This window comes from Motacilla alba, chromosome 3 (assembly GCF_015832195.1).
Source record: "Motacilla alba alba isolate MOTALB_02 chromosome 3, Motacilla_alba_V1.0_pri, whole genome shotgun sequence".
In the NCBI taxonomy this organism is placed as follows: Eukaryota; Metazoa; Chordata; class Aves; order Passeriformes; family Motacillidae; genus Motacilla; species Motacilla alba.
Window position 1 is genome coordinate 74,566,951 of NC_052018.1, and position 14,572 is coordinate 74,581,522.

The 14,572-nt window shown below is 40.4% G+C and overlaps 1 protein-coding gene across 8 annotated transcripts in view; it reads left to right on the plus strand.

The window, feature by feature from the left end:
* The window catches only part of RPS6KA2 (ribosomal protein S6 kinase A2), a 275,673-nt gene that overhangs the window by 204,328 nt on the left and 56,773 nt on the right, over positions 1-14,572 (plus strand). For all 8 annotated transcript variants that reach the window (XM_038133585.1, XM_038133590.1, XM_038133584.1 and 5 more), the window contains 5 exons: positions 1,657-1,737; positions 2,517-2,596; positions 5,598-5,704; positions 13,382-13,419; positions 14,142-14,284. In XM_038133585.1, the coding sequence (XP_037989513.1) occupies positions 1,657-1,737; positions 2,517-2,596; positions 5,598-5,704; positions 13,382-13,419; positions 14,142-14,284 (449 nt within the window). The remainder of the gene's footprint in view (positions 1-1,656; positions 1,738-2,516; positions 2,597-5,597; positions 5,705-13,381; positions 13,420-14,141; positions 14,285-14,572) is intronic.

Genomic DNA, 14,572 nt, shown 5'->3' on the forward strand with positions numbered 1-14,572 from the left:
AGAGTGGTTACAGGGCCGTGACTAGAGCATGAGATGTCTTCTGTGGTAACATCACCTTCTCTTTAAGTCTGGTGTGCTTCTTGTGTGCATGTGGGGACAAGGGTGCCTTGTGTGGTTACTGGTCCACACCCGGTAACCACCACAGCAGCAAGCAGGGCACGGGGCTTTGGCAAAGCTCTGGGCTGCACAGCTGGGCCTTTGCCTGTTGAGAGGTTAAAATGATGGGAGGTGGAGGGTGTGCTGCTGTTCTGGCAGCCTGTTCTCAAGTGTGCAGTGAGACACTTTCTTGGGCTACCCAACGAAGCTTAAAGGGAAATGTACTATGTGGAGTGTCCAGCAATGCCCACCTATCCAACACGAATCCCCACCTGGGATCATCCCTGATGGACAGCACAAGAAACAGTCTGTCTTCACATAAGTTAAGCATTTTGTGAGTGTAGGATGTGTGATTTTAACTTGTGGGATGAGATTACAATTCCACCATTCCCTCTGTTTTGAATTTATCTGCAAGGTAGCTTGAATGAGCTAGTAAAGCTTATGTCACTATTGGCCCAAATAAAGCATCAAAATAACAAGAAACTCAAGTATGTCACCTGTGCTATTTAAGGTTTTCAGATCAGCTAGTTTGGACCTATTTCTGTGCATCAGTTTTTGAAGTACAGCAGTAGACAGGGGTTTTGTTATGTGTGTTCCTTACTCGGGTGCTGAGAGTGCTCAGCTTTTGAGCAGCTCCACAACACATGCCTGCAGTGAGAGAGTCTGACAGATCTCAGGCTTTGCTACCTAAAATAGTTTTATGTCTTAGAGGTGCTTTCTTCTGAAAAGCATATTGGCATTGTGAAGAGAACAAAGAAAATGTCAATATTTTTCAATAAAGTAGTGATTGACTAAAAAATGCAAATGCATCTTTCGGATCGAGATTTGGTAGTGTGGGGAGTTGAATCCTCCTCAGTGTCTAGATATTTTGCTAAATGGCTTTGGTATGAAATCTTCAACATTAGTTTTGTTTAGCTTGAACTCAGCTTACCTCTGAAATTATTTTTTCCCTTACTCTCTATTCATCTCAACCACAAAAAGGATTTTTCTCTCTGCTATCACACAATAAAGTTATCTCTACACAGAAAAAATAATTAGTTACTATTTTTATTTGGAATTTTTATTTGTTACTGATTGTTTGGGTGGTGGTTTATTGGAAGTTTTGAATATTGTAAAATATAGATCACTTCCAGAAAGTGCTATTAAGTGATATGTCATAAATGCTGCTAGCATCAGCAAAATACAATAACTTAATTTGAACAAGATTAATCCGACTTGCTCTGGGACTGGTACATTCTGTTTCGTCTTAAATGAAGTAAAGTAATTAATTTTGTGTAGTTTTCATTTTCACATTAACATTCTCTTCTGTGAAGTGTAATTGCCTTCTTGTTGTTTGCAATACTGTAGTCATTTTAGTTAGGGCAGCTCGCTCTAGAGAAAGACCCAGTTCTTCCTGGAGAACTTGCTGCACAGACCAGACAGTCAGAAATAGAGGACACTTGAGTGGTCTGATTGGCCTAAGGTCATACAAGCCATCAGCAGAGTGAGAATCAGAATCCAGACTGCCAGAACCTTATTCCAGTACTGTATGTCACTGTTCTTATTGTTCTTTCTTTATAGTTCGGGATCGGGTACGATCTAAAATGGAGAGAGATATTTTGGCAGAAGTGAACCATCCTTTCATAGTCAAGCTTCATTATGGTAACTATAATAAAATATAATTCATGTTTGTTCTTAAATTGGTCGGGGAATTGTGACTAGATGTGTTACACTTTTGTGCAGATGCCCCCTGCCTACTTATGACTCTGTTGCTAACAAAGTCATAGAGGCTACCTGTGTGAAATTCTTCATTTATGCTGAAGGAGACATGCAGTACTTGTAAGTTTCAGCCATTCCTCCATTGAAATAAATTTGTCATAAAGTCTGACATGATAGGTACTGCTGGTGGGGTAGCTGCTGAGCTTACGTCTGCCAAACCTTCACCTGCTGTCAGGTATCATTAGAAAAAGAGTTTAAATAAAAGCAGGGTATAATAATCAGTACCAGGATAAATTTGTATAGGTGTGTACATGAATGTGGTGTCTTGCTGGAGTTGCCTCCTGCCACGCCAGCCCCATTATTACTGTACCCGGTGTTCTAAGGACGTTTGGTATGTGGGTTCTTCTCTCACACAAACATGGGAACTTCTCTCTATGCCTCGCTCTCAGTGACTCCTGATACCCTGTGCAGTGGGAAACACTGTTAATTCATAGGTGCTTAACACAGAAATGAATATATCAGTAATGCTCTGCTGTCTCTCAGCTGACACTATTTTTTCCCATAGCCAAAGCCCAATTGCTAAGTTCTATACAGAAATGGGTTTTTTTGGTTCTCAGAGTTTTGAAGTGACAGTGAAGTAATGGCATGAATGACACACTGCTAGTCAACAGGACTTACTTGTTGATTCAAACTTCCAACATCTTCATCCTTTTCTAATGCAGCATTTCAAACAGAGGGAAAGTTGTACCTAATACTAGATTTCCTGCGGGGAGGGGACCTTTTCACCAGACTCTCCAAAGAGGTAAGCTGATAGATCTTTAACTCAGAAATGAAAGACTGTCTTGGATTTTCAGAACTCAAATTGAGTTCATGGGAATGAAAAATGGCCTTGGGAATAGTCATCTATATATATAATGGAGCTATCTCATCTTGCATGGTTAAGTGGGTTCTTTATGATCGTATTTGAGTTATGGCAGAGGTAATGCAGCAGATACCATGTAGACATCACTGCCAGAGAAAACTGCTCCACTGCTAAGCCATTCCCATAGCAAAATAGCCCCAGACTCGATGCTTTCAGAATAAGTCTTTGATGTGATGAGAAACAGTCGGAGAAATCAATCCCCAATACATTTTGCCCTAGGGATGGGCACAGAACCACTGGAAAAACACGCAGAGGGAAGAGATGGCCGTGGGTCAGGGCCAGCCCCTGCAGCTGCTGGGAGCAGGTTAAGGACCACGCACCAGCCTGGACATGGGAGTTGACTGTCACAGCCCTCACCTGCCCTCCTCCTGCCTGCCAGGAGCAGCTGCTGCTTCCATGCCCTCCCCAGGCTCTCATCCCTCCCCTGTCCTCTGCATGCCAGGCCCTGGAGAGGGACTGCTGCAGGCAGGAAAAGTCCCAAACCCAAGTCTGGCTGGTGCCCACACAGAGCAGTGGCAGTAGGTTCTCTAGGTTCATTTAGCTCTTTCCTGTATCTCCAAACCTCTGTGAGCCAGCAGTCCCAGAAGAGGTCCCTGCAGGAGTGCAGGAGGCTCCAGTGAGGGAGGATGGCTGCCCTGCAGTTCTCTGTGCCCTGGTATTTTCTGTCACCAGCACAATGTCCCCAGCCCTTGATACTTCTAAGGGTGTGGGGTCAGGGATGCAGGCAACCACTTATCACAGAGTTTTTAAAGACAGGAACCTTTCAAATGCCAACTTGAGGGGAAGCTCTGTAGCTCTTCTTGGGTTTGGGGAGCTACTGATGGACTAAAAAAGCTGTGAAAAGAGTATTTTCAGTCAAAAGTTCCCCAGCTCTCCCCCACCCCTGTTCAATTCCTGACTTCGTGATATGCTGCAGGATGCTGTGTGCACTGCAGCTTGGGACCCCAGGCTTTTGCTGTTAAGACTTGTTTGCTAATGCAAGAAGACATTGGTAACAAGTTAATTACACTGCTGAGTAATGATCCTTATATAAATATTCAGTCCCTGGCAGCAGTTATTTTTAATATGAGGAAAAAGATTTAAAAAATTTTAATTTAAAATGTCCTTCTGCCGCTGTCATGAGACCAAGCTTTATTAGCGAGGCAGCACTGCTGTCTCAGCAAGGGCCTCTCTGGTTTCATGGAAGAAGACAGAAAATGTGGCTCTTGCCTAAGAGGGCAGGTCTCCGTTCTGCACAGCCAGGGAACTCAACAGTGGAAGATAACAGCTCAGACTTTGCACTTCTTTAAAGCTTCATGTTCTCCCCAAAGCTTGTCCAGGGCAATTCACCAACTCCTGTGCTGTATACCATTGTTAATTACTCAGTAAACTGACAGTAGAAATATACTTCTCTTTTTTCAGTGTTTGCAGCTCACCTTACCTGCCTATACTTTGCAGCTCTTTAGGGGCAAGGTATTGCAAGGGAAGAAGTTCTGGGAAAGCTTGAACTGTTTGCAATTTGTTGTTACAGATTTGGTTGAAAGGTATTGATTTCGGTGGACTTCAAGTCAGATCCCATATCCACATATTGCGTGCACACATGCAGAACTTGCCTATTTCTTGCTCTGTCTTTTTGAGACATCTGACTTTAACTAGGCGTATATGTATAGATTAGATTTTTCCTGGATTCTATTGATTTAATTTCTTGCCTACATAATTTATTTTAAATCTTATAAATAATTTAAATTTCTTTTAAAATTAATGTCATTTTTACATTTAATACGATTAAATTTGAGAGCTTTTGCTTGTGTATTTATTTGTTATTTTCCTTGTGTTTTTGTTTCTAGCCTTTGCAGTAAAATTCTTAATTAAATTATGTGATATCTGTACTCTGAATAATCTCTTTTTTCTCTCAGCTGTCTGGAACTTCTCAAAGCACTCAAGATATTTCAGCTACCCCTTTTTGAGAGCAGAGACTTAATTTTAAAATTAAGCTCTACAACTTCTACTATAGAATTTACATTCACATATGACAAGTAAATTTGTATTCAGCTGACTCATTTTACTTCTGTCATGCATAATCACACTTGTGTATCCAATATATCAGCTTCTTTTTCTGCATTATTATCTCTGTGCATATTGAAATTTAATTAAAGAGAACATCTTAAGATATAATGGAAGTGGAACCAAAGGGGTTTCCTGCCATCTGAGTTTTTCAGAGCTTATTGGTTTTTTGATTACAGAAGTTTCTTCTCGCCTAAAACACAGCTTTCAGTGTTAGCAGTGTCCATATCAGCTGCAGAAAACACTGTCTTCAGTTGGCACCTCATCAGTCCTTGGATGTTAGACAGCACAACACTGCTTAGGGCATCTGCACTGATATTCCTTGGACCTCCAAGGCATGAGGTTTTAACTCCATCTCTGATCCTCTTAATGCTGTGTATTCTGCTCAGACTTGGAAGTATTCCACTTCCCCAAAAAGGTGTCCCATGCTATTTCATGGGAATTTGGTAACCAAATGCCAAGACTGTAGAAGTTAAGGGATATGAAAGCAATATGGGCTGCACTGAATGTGTTTAATTTTGCTGTTCATTTCCAAAGGCTAAGGAGTTATAATTTATTCCTAATATTGTGGCATAATGTCATCTAAACAGATGAAACAAATGAACGAGAGCAGCATATTTTAAGGAATAGAGGTGCTCAACAGGTCAAGTTTTGTTTTATAGAGAGAATCTGGTAAGAATTGTTAATGTCAGTTTGGACAAAAAATGGAGAATTGAACCTGATGTGATGGTCCTTCCAGCATTCCCAGGTTAGACAATTCCTTCCCTGTGTCTGTTTAAGGTGAGCCAGCCCACCACTGCCCAATAAATAGATGTGGTCTTCTCTTCCTTCTCTCTAGGTGATGTTTACAGAAGAGGATGTCAAGTTCTACTTAGCTGAGCTGGCCTTGGCATTAGACCACCTCCATGGTCTTGGAATTATTTACAGGGATCTAAAACCAGAAAAGTAAGTTAACAAGGAAATGAGAACTAAAACATAAATACATGAACTTGTAGGTTGCTTCTGCTCCTTGTCACGTTACTAAATGAGAAGATGCCAGGGGCTCTGCCTTCCCTCTTGTTTGTGAGACTCTACATGAGACTGTCACCAACAGCAGTGTGGTTTTCCTGTCATACTATCTTAGCAGGAGGCCAAATGTTTTGACTGTGTTCCAGTATGATGGGACCTCTGTGTGCCTGGCCTTCAGTTTTGTGAATTATTTCAGTAAAGAATTCAGATCTCTGTGCCTTTAACTCAGTGGCACCATTCTCTTTTTGCAGCATTTAATCTGGCCTTCCCCCTGGTGCAGTGTAAACCACTCAAAGCAACTTCACTTCCAGCTCGTACAGATTATGGCGTGGCACCGTTCAGTTTTACTGGAGCCATTGCTTAAAGTAAAGGAGCATGTCTGAGAACTTGTGTGCCTGTTAATTCATTAGAGATGTGATAATCAGGACTTTTAAAACACTTGGATTAACTGCGCAAAATATTTTCCAAAATATTTGTTCTCACTTATATTCACAGCTATTTTTCACTCGCAATGTGGTCCTAATTTTCCTTTCTCTCTTTTTTATTTGTAACACATCAGTAGAGCAAAGGACACCCTCAGTGCTGTCACTGGGAGTGACGTGGTACTGTTTTTATTCTATGCCCTTGCTTGGTGCTTTGCTAGATTCTGCTGCGACAACTCAAATAAATTGGGCTGCAAGATTCCCAAGTTCCTTTTTAATGTAATGGTCACCAGCATTTATAAAAGATAACCACCGAGGGCAGTCTTTTTGGCAATTGCTTACACTTTCAAAGTTTAACAGCACAGCAACATTTTCCTCCTTTGACATCAAACTGGAAAACATGCAGCTCTTTCTTTACAATGGAGTGTTATTGCTCTCACTCTCATGGGCAAAACATGAGACCAAAAGTGATAGACTTTGTAGGTGAGAAGTTGAAGGGAAGGAGACTGTTTATCTCCATTGCAGTTCTGTGTGATTTAAATTTTAAAGTCAATTTCTTGTTTTGGTTAGAAAAATAGTAGTAACAGTAGTAGTACTATGTGAATTCAACAGATGTACATAGCAAGAGCTCTCAGTCTTTTGGCTAGAGGACTTTTTGTAGTTGACCAAATTTTCCAGCCTTGCCCATTTATGCAGCCGAAACTGGAAACCAGAATCTTTGGCAAATATGGGAAGTTAGCCTACAATTAAACAACTGGAGATAGAAAAGTACCAGTTTGTTCCTGATATGAAATGCAGGAAGGCAGTGGTGACACCCCAGCTGCCACAGCCACAGGCTCTTGCATCATCTGCCAGCAGCTCTTCGGTTTCAGTTTCATTCTGAATTGCTGTTTTATCCATTCAGCATCAACAAACACGTACACAATAGAATAACTCTAGTGATATATTTTCTGTTTTAAACTTTGATTCTAGTGAGCATTCGTATGGATTATGCATGGCTTTTCTCTCTGATGTTAGATGAGGCTGATTTTTGAGATAACTCATGAGATATGAATCTGCTGTTAGAAGCTATCCAGACATGAGCTTGTATATTCAGATATGTCACAATGCCATTACATTTTTAAGGCATATGCTGTAATTTTTTGCTTTAGAAAAAGTTAGAAACGAAGAAGAAAATTAAGTGTATGTCAGAACTGTTCATTGTATTTGAGATACTGAGACCGGGATTCTTCTGAGTTCTCAGCAGGAAGTGTCACTTAGCATCTCAAAAAACTTGTCTCAGTGACTCCAGTTGCAAGTGAGAGCACTTTATATTACTGCAGACCAAGCTGAAGTGCTTCCAATCAGGGATCAGTGAATCGAGAAATTGGAGCTCATCTAAGGAAGGAAGGTGTCACTGATTTGTCATTGTCACATAGAAGCATGTTGAAAAGGTACAGAGGGAATCCAGTTTTCTGTGTGTTTTTGTCTGAGCTGAGACCAGGCATCCCCTTCACTGTACTGCTCTGCTAAAATCCCTCCCTGAGTGTTACCAGTCTGCCAAGTGAGACAAGGTTTCTTTGGAAGGAAATAAAAAGTATCATCACGTAACTGGAGACCTATACACAGAGAGATCGCTGTGTAAAGTTAAGGTGGCAGCCTTCATTCTTGCATTTTCTAACTGTTGTATATACGGTTTCTGGCCTTTGAACTACAGTTAAGTGGATTAACTGTGATACAGTTTAATTTGGATGCAATTGAAGTAGTGTAAAATTAGCTTACATGAATATAACTCTTGTACAGGAAAGGGAATGACCCAGGAATTCATACCTGGAGATAAAGCAAGGCCTCTGATTGAAAACCATATCCTCTAAAAATAGTTCTGTAAGTGCAAAGCCTATGTGCAGTCACACCTAGGAGAGCAGAGCGTGACAGCCTATGATTTCTCTGGAACTTTAGGTACGTTAAAGAAACAGATACAGCAGAATAAAACAATTACTCTCTGGGGGAAAAAAATGCTAAAAATTTTAGTTACACCTGGGAAAGGATAGCTTTCTAAATAAGATGATTAAATAAAATTAGGACCATCTCAGGATGTTCTCATCCTCCCCTTGCCCCCTGGCAGGATCAAGTCCATAACAGGTGTGCTGCTAACCTAGACTTAAAGCAGCTGATGGAGACTCCATGCTCTACACAGGAGGCCTCTTGGCAGTGCTTCAGCAGTTGTTCATCTAAAATATTGCTCTTAATACCTAGTTTGAAACTTCTTCACTGCCACTGCAGGCCAATGCTCCTTGGCATGTCCTCCTGGAAGCCCCAACCTGCTTTTTCTGCTCAGTAGCAGCCTCAGGGGGTTGTGAGAACATCTTTTTCCTTAGACCCTCTTCTGTACCCTAAACAATCCAGGTGCTGAATTCTTCTTCATTAGTCAGTCTTTTAGTCAGTCTTTACAAGGGGTTTAGTCATTCTCATTATTCCCCTTTGTTTTCCCTTGATTCCTCTCTCCTTTGAAGTGCAACGTGCAGAATCACACACACATCTTCAGCACAAGCATTACCAGCATGATTACAGCACAAGGTTTGCTCTGTCAGATTTTCATAATTGGAGATAAATTAATTAATTCCTAATTTCCTAGTTTTCTCTCTCTCTCTCTTTCTTCCCTTCTCTCCCCTTTTTTAAAGAGAGGCACTGCATTAGACCTTTCATTTTTCAATGCTTTTGCTGTTCTTCAGATGTTCCCAAAATAGCTGCTGATAGGTTTTAGTTTGCTTGTCAACTCTGTAAGTATGCTAAAATAAAGCTCATTGGAATTGTTTATGTTAATTAAGTAAAAAAAAAAAAAAGAAGAAAACAGCACTGGTTCAAACCACTTGGAAGAACCAGTGAATGAACCCTAAATACATTAAAATTTAAGGTTCAGCTTTTTTTTTTTTTTTTTTTTTTTTTTTTTTAAGATTCCCTGAGCAAAAATCCATGTTAACAATCCAAAGCTATGAGTTAATTTCAAGTGCAACTGGGAGTTGTTCTCAAGTCAGCTGTACTTACTTCAAAAAGACAAGTAATTGAGCTTTCTGGTTAAAGTCTTGTTTGGAACAAGCAGATACTTCTCTTGAATTGTTGCAGACAAATTCTTCTCCTTGAGTTGTCTTGGTGATTTCAGTGGCATGCCTTGTGGGACAAGGTACTGTTCAGTCACGCTGGAAGCCACTGAGTTCCTTAAATGGTGAGGGACGTTTTTACTTAAGAACTGCACAACCAAGCTATAAAATATGGTATATATACCTTGGTATATATGGTAAATATACCAAAATAGAAAAATGGGAACTTATTATAAAGTAGTATATGATGCATATTTTATTTCTTATGCTGTGGTTTAAGGGCATGAGTGACTTAGAAATAACTCTACCATCTGAAATTGGACAGACTGTTATTAAACTTTCCATTTCTCTTTTCAGGAACTTAGATGGACCTTGAGTTCTGGAATGGGGGCTTAGGTTAACAAGGAGTGATGTACATTTTAAGGCCCTGAGTTGTTTACACAAGGGACAATGTAGACACTATACTCAAAGAAAGCCAAACACCACTTTTTAATGCAGCATGTTGCTGACCATGACTACTGATTTATGAATGTAACTGCCCTGTGTAGAGAGGGGAGATCTGAGAATCAGTAAGAGACAAAGGATTATAGTGGAAAGCTTCCATTGATGTAAGCAGTCCCTTTTTGACTTCATGGTGTCAACAAAGCTACAGCAGAGAGGAATTTACATTCAGCAGGGTGAGATAGCATGGGGTCACGCAGACACTGAAATGTCACAAAACACACTTTGTGAGGATCTTCATCTCTTTAATAGGTATTTGACTGCTTCATCTGGTACTTTCATAACAAAATGAAATAAAACACTCTTGATAAATCTCAGGTTTTTTCTCCCACCTGAAAATTTAGCTACAGTTCCTGATTAACATAAAGTGTGGGTTGAATCTTCTGCAAAACTGCTCTCACTTAGAAAGGAACTTAGATCATCAAAAAAAATCCAAAACCAAACCAAACCAAAAAAAAAGAAAAAACCAAACCAAAACAAATGCCAACCAAAAAAAAAAACCAAAAAAACAAACCCCACAAAAAAACCCAAAAAACAAAACAAAAAACAAAAAACAACAACAACAAAAAAAACCAACCCAACCGAACCAACCCCTAGCAGTTTGCAGTCCTAGCTCTGCTATGAGACTTCTCCTGTAACTTGGACTGTGTCATTGCTTTACTGCAAATTTAGCTGCCCCAGGCTCTAGCATGGAGATTTCCAGCCTTTACCTTCTCAAGGCATACTTTTAAACTGAGGTCAGTGAAAGCAGTTGGAATGTTTGTGGGATGATCCTGATGATAAAAAGTTCAATCATAGAATAATAGAGTATCCCCAGGACAATCCCAAGGATCTCACCCTGTGTGTGAGAGCATTGTCCAAACGCTCCCTCAGCTCTGTCAGGCTGGTGCTGTGATTGCTTCCCTGGGGAGCTGTTCCAGTGCCCAACCACCCTCTGGGTGAAGAAATTTTTCCTAATATCCAACATAAACCTCCCTAACACAGCTTCAGGCCATTCCTTCAGGTCCTGCTAGTGGTCACCACAGAGAAGAGATCAGTGCCTGCCCCTCCTCTTCCCATTTTGAGAAACCTGTGGACTGTGATGAGGTCTCCCCTCAGTCTCCTCTAAGAGACACCCTTATTTTGTGGAATTTTTTGTTCCAAGCCTATGTGTGGTTCACTTATTTACGCTATTGGCATATTTTTCACCTAATAACTGTTATTACTGCTTTGAAGAGAAGGTTTACAATGGCAGTATCCTGTAAAAGCACTCAAGCATTAGACTGAGCAAATAAAACAGAAAAAACCTTCTAGCTGAAGTTTATCATTCAGTATGATTGTAACCTAGTTTAGCATTTAAAAGTAGTCTACTTTTTTTATGGTTTTTATAATTTCAAAGTATTAATTTAGATGAAAGATTATTCTCAAGCCTGAATCATATTAAGAACTTTAGGTCATTTTTCCCCTTCCATAGAATAATACTATCTTATTTCAGATTAGTTTGTTCTGCAAACCATAGCTAAAGTAATTGTGATTGTCACAATAGAATGTCTGCTATGGATATTGTGAGATAAAAAAGGAATTGTAAGGTGACAAAGATAAAAGGAGTATGGAGTATGATCAGATAATAAGTTTCCTTCTACTGTCAAAGGAAAACTATTTGTCTGTTTTTGTAATTTGCATTCTCAGAACCAGGTACTTTGTTCTTTTCTCCTTAATTTCACTTTAAGATAATTCAGTGTAACAGTTGCCTTTTTTTTTTCCTCACTATTAGCATATTGTTTTCTTTTTACATTAAATATAATCTTTGGTTAGTAGCTGTAGTATTATTTGTGCTGTCAGATGGCAAATGTGGAGGCACCCAGATGTCCAAAGGGTGCTGCCAGGGGCCAGAGAGGAAACTGCCAGCAGCTGAGGGCATGGTGGAAGGATGATTAGGGAACATGAGACAGAGAAGCTCATGTCCAGTGAATGCATGCATGCTTCTCATGTCATGAGAAGCTCATGTTTTAGGGGGTATGGGATACACATCCATTGGAAGCCAGGATCTATTCATTTTGCTGCTCATGCAAACAGTGTGAGAAAGAGTTGCTGTATGTTTCTGACTCAACCTCAGACAGTATTATCAGTCTGAAAGCTCTGTTGGTGTTGCCTTTATCCCTTTAATGAGGGTGAGGTGTGAGCCCTTTAATCAGGGCAAGTATGGGAAACACACATCATGTACATACTATAAAGCACCATGGATTTTCAGTAGGAAATTATGAAATTTAAAACCCATTAAGTGTAAAATCAATGCTTCTGGGGAAATTCCCTTTTAATTGCATAGTTATTCACAGGGGCTTCCTGGGCATGGGGCAAAATTTTGGGTGATTTCTGGGAGCTCTATTCCCCCTGCTGTTTTTCCCGATCGAGGTTTGGGGAGTTCATACATTCATGCTCACTCACACTGGCAGGTGTTTTATTCCTGTTGTCTTCTGAAACACAAGTTTAGGGGTTGCAGTCACTAAACTACATTTAAACATGCCTGGTATGGACTAGTACTTGAAAATTATGTGTTCAGGGAAAAGGAGGAGAAAGAATGAAGGTAAGATGCTTTTATTGAGAACAAAAGGCTTTAATTATTGGACTTGTGGTACTGACTTAATTGCTGGCCATTGATGACTTGCACAGCAGCTTTTTCTAAACACATGAATGACAGAAGAGCATCTTTTTTCAATTATGTTCGACTTCAGACACAACTTTTCACAAAAGGTATAGCCCATTATATTTGGTTCACTTCTATCATGTTTTCTTCCTGAATAATTATATTAAAGTGATTCTCTAAAAGAAGAGGAATATAAAAATAGCTGGTACCATGCTAGATCAGTTTGAAAAGAGGAATATGCTGAGTCTAACTAGGACTGAAGAAAGACTACCTTTATTAGTGTGTCAGTTTTTATTTACCAAAATCATTATTTTTCAAATTCAGTGTTCCTTCTTGTTTCCACAAAAACTAGCACTGCTTTTTGTGATCTACAGAAATGCTGGAGTGCCTTTGTGAGGAAAAAATATGTTGGCAGGTGGCAAATGTGAGAACCCTTGAATTTGGCTTCCAGGAATTTGGCTTCATCTGTGCTCTGGATGGAAAAAATAAGCAGAGGCTGAGATCCATGCAGTTAGGCTGTGACTAGTCACTGTGCTCTACGATGATTTTATTACTTCAGCATGAACTTTTGGACTTAATTTAGGTCCAGCGAGTCCAAGCCTTGATTATTTGTGTGATTGCCTTTTACTAAGACAAGAACAGGAAACATCTAGCTCCTTCTCCTGCTGGAAGCATATACTCTGCAGCCGTTGGCTTTGAGCACCCTGTTCTTCCTGAGCTCCGTTTGCATGCCCTCCTTGAACATCCTCTGGAGCACAGAGGAGGCTCCTCATGGAACTGCCTCAGGCTGTGCGTGCTTCAGACATGAAATTTAAAAAACCTTTGAGGTTCACTTTTCTTTCTGGAGCCATAGAATCCACTAAGGTTTTGTGTACATAAGTATTTGAATTTTGCAATATCTCTTTGCCTGACTTAAACATCTTTTATTCATGTTTTTTAATTGCACTTTGTGCCTGGCTAATGAATGAATGTTTCTTTTTTTGCTTTATAGCATTCTTCTTGATGAAGAGGGTCACATTAAGATTACAGGTATGTGAGAAACAGAAAACTTTGTGCCTATAAGCTGATTTATTTTTTCCTGTAGTATATTGCATGCATCCTGGTCTTTGGTTGGGAGGAGTTTGCTTACAAAAACTAGAAGCCAGAAGAGTTTGAGTGTTGAGCTTCTCTGTCGATTTGTCAACCCCCTTGCTGCACAGCACATGGAGAGCTCAGCATTTTCTTGGTAAAATTGTGCTCTTGACTGATGTGAAGCAGGCAGGTGTGGCTGATTGCCATTGTGAATGGAAGGATGCTTCCAATATGACTATTTAATCTAGGCAGAGGATGGTTGGAAAGACATCCCTTTCCCACTCTAGAGGCACTGTCTAGCCAACCTTTTCACTGGTGTAATCGGGAATTATTATTCCTAATACTTAGGAATATAGCTGCACAAGAATCCGTGCTAGCATTGCCTTCACCAAACCTGAGTTGTATAAATCTGCTTATTTAAACTCCCTTCTGCCTTGAGCCAGAACCTCATTCTGCACAGGGAAAATGATATGCCTGTTTTCAGGGTGTATTAACAAGTGCCAGGCACTCCACGTAGGCAGGGCTCCAGCACACTGTGGCTGTGGCCTCTTTCTGCACAGGGACAGAAGGGCACTTCACCAGCTGGTTGGCGTGTTTCGTTCAAACAATTTAAGCGAGGAAAAGCATAAATAATAATTTTCAGAGAGCTGACAAGTCCTGTTCTGCTTCAATTTATGTAGATTTTGGTCTGAGCAAAGAAGCCATCGACCACGACAAGAGAGCGTACTCGTTCTGCGGGACAATAGAGTACATGGCCCCCGAGGTGGTCAACCGGCGAGGGCACACGCAGAGTGCCGACTGGTGGTCCTTTGGCGTGCTCATGGTAATGCAGAAATTGTGCTCATCTGCTGGAGGGGTGGCTGTGGGAGGGATCAGATCCCTCTGATAAAAACTGCAGTATCAGTGAGGTTTTTCAGAGAGGTATTGCACTCTCCTCAAGCCAGCCTTTTAAAATTGCGTGTTCAGTTGCTAACCTGTCACCATATTTTTATGAAAATCTTTTGCTAGGATTTTTCTCCTATTCTAGCTGAGAAGCCTCAGAAAGGAAATGTAAACAATAACTATCTGATGGCTGTGGAATGTGGTCTGGAGGTTGTTTACCAACAGGTGC